Here is a 1,458-nt window from a genome sequence, read left to right as displayed (position 1 = left end):
GGGGGGTTGGGTGGGGGTGGAGGGGACCGGGGTGTTTGGAAGGGTGCGCAGCGGTTGGAGTGTGGTGGGACTGAGGAGTGTAGGCGGGGGAGGGGGCGAGGCTGCATGAGTTCGAGTGGCTGGCTCGGGCGGCCGCGAGGCCAGGCGATTGGCAGGGGCGGCCGCGGGCGGGGGCGGCCGACCAGGCGCTACCCTTTGGGGGAGGGTGATCGCGGCTGGATTGCGGGCGCGGGTGAGCGGCGGCTACGCACCTTCACATCTGTTGGTATCGTCTCCTTCTCATTCTGCAGGCCGTCCCTAGGCCCCACCTCGACGATTTTGACGCTGGCCGGCAGCGGCCGCCCCTGGAACGCCGGCTGCACGGCAGCATGTGCAGGCCGCACGACGTGGCACGGAACGCAAGCGTCGGTGCGAGGCGTTTTATATTTGCGAGCTGCCAAGCGCCCGTGCATGCGTTAATTTGGCTAGTACATCTGTCGGGGTATATGCCCCGTGTGCTCAAAACTCACCGCGTTCGCAGACGCGAATTGGCGAGCGCACGGGCTGATTGTGCGCGACGCGCCGTGTGCGTTTGCGCTGGTGCTGCCGCCAGCACCGCACCGCCACGGGGTGGCGCTCAGCAAGGCCTGACATAAGGGTGTGCCTATTTGCCAAGCCTTAAAGTCCGTAAGCAGCGCTTCAGATGAGCCAACAGCGAGCCTGGCAAGCACGCGGGCCATAGCGTTGGCTGCTTGAACTTGAGCTTTGATAACTATATGGTTTGTATATGTTGACAGAGTCAGCAGCGTAGGGTCCTAGATCGATGCAGGACTGCCGGAAGCCAAGTGGCCCGTGCGCCCGTCGATTGTGCGTCTATGGTTGTGAGATAGTTATGATTTTATATAAGAAGTGAGGAACTGACCCATAGCCTCTCGAGAGCAGGTGCCTCAACAGTTTCGCCCGTTTCGATATGATGTGGTCAACGCTTCAGGCTCTTGTGTCAGTGCAACACCGCGCCTGCCAGACTGTCGTGTGTTGCCCCGCCAAGCTGGGTGTATGTGAGGCTTGAGTAGGAGATGGAGCATGCGTTCCACCTTGACGCACCCCCGATCAGCCCCGAGGGCTTGCCATCCCGCGCCAGGAGCCACGCACATGCCACTGCCCAATCATGCGCCCGCCCCCCCTTGAGTCTGTCTGCATCAGCAACACAACGGCTGCGGAAGCAATACGAATGACACAGGTCTGGTTACTATGAAACTCGAAGATCCTATCCACGGGCGACCTCTAAAGCACCCGGGCGCCCACACACCATGCCGCGTCCGCGCCTGCCTAATGCTGCCGCGCCGTCACCCCGCCAGCCACTCGGACGCCCTTTCAGGCGGCACGTCCAGGAAAATCGACACCGCCTTGCCCACCCGCGGCCGCTCCTTTGTCGCCGCCAGCTGGGACTGCGGTCACCAGGTAGGGGGGGTTATGGGG

At 62.7% G+C, this 1,458-nt stretch overlaps 1 protein-coding gene across 1 annotated transcript in view; it reads right to left on the bottom strand.

Annotated features, from left to right (window-relative positions):
• MNEG_13165 (hydroxymethylglutaryl-CoA lyase) overlaps nucleotides 1-633 on the bottom strand; it is a gene marked incomplete at both ends in the record, with an annotated part of 3,859 nt that extends 3,226 nt beyond the window's left edge. The window contains 2 exons of the mRNA XM_014038362.1: nucleotides 252-356; nucleotides 601-633. Coding sequence (XP_013893816.1) covers nucleotides 252-356; nucleotides 601-633 — 138 coding nt within the window. The remainder of the gene's footprint in view (nucleotides 1-251; nucleotides 357-600) is intronic.
• Between the last annotated feature and the right edge of the window lie 825 nt (nucleotides 634-1,458).

The sequence above is a fragment of the Monoraphidium neglectum genome (assembly GCF_000611645.1).
Source record: "Monoraphidium neglectum strain SAG 48.87 unplaced genomic scaffold scaffold03664, whole genome shotgun sequence".
In the NCBI taxonomy this organism is placed as follows: Eukaryota; Viridiplantae; Chlorophyta; class Chlorophyceae; order Sphaeropleales; family Selenastraceae; genus Monoraphidium; species Monoraphidium neglectum.
This window is presented reverse-complemented; position numbering and strand designations above follow the sequence as displayed.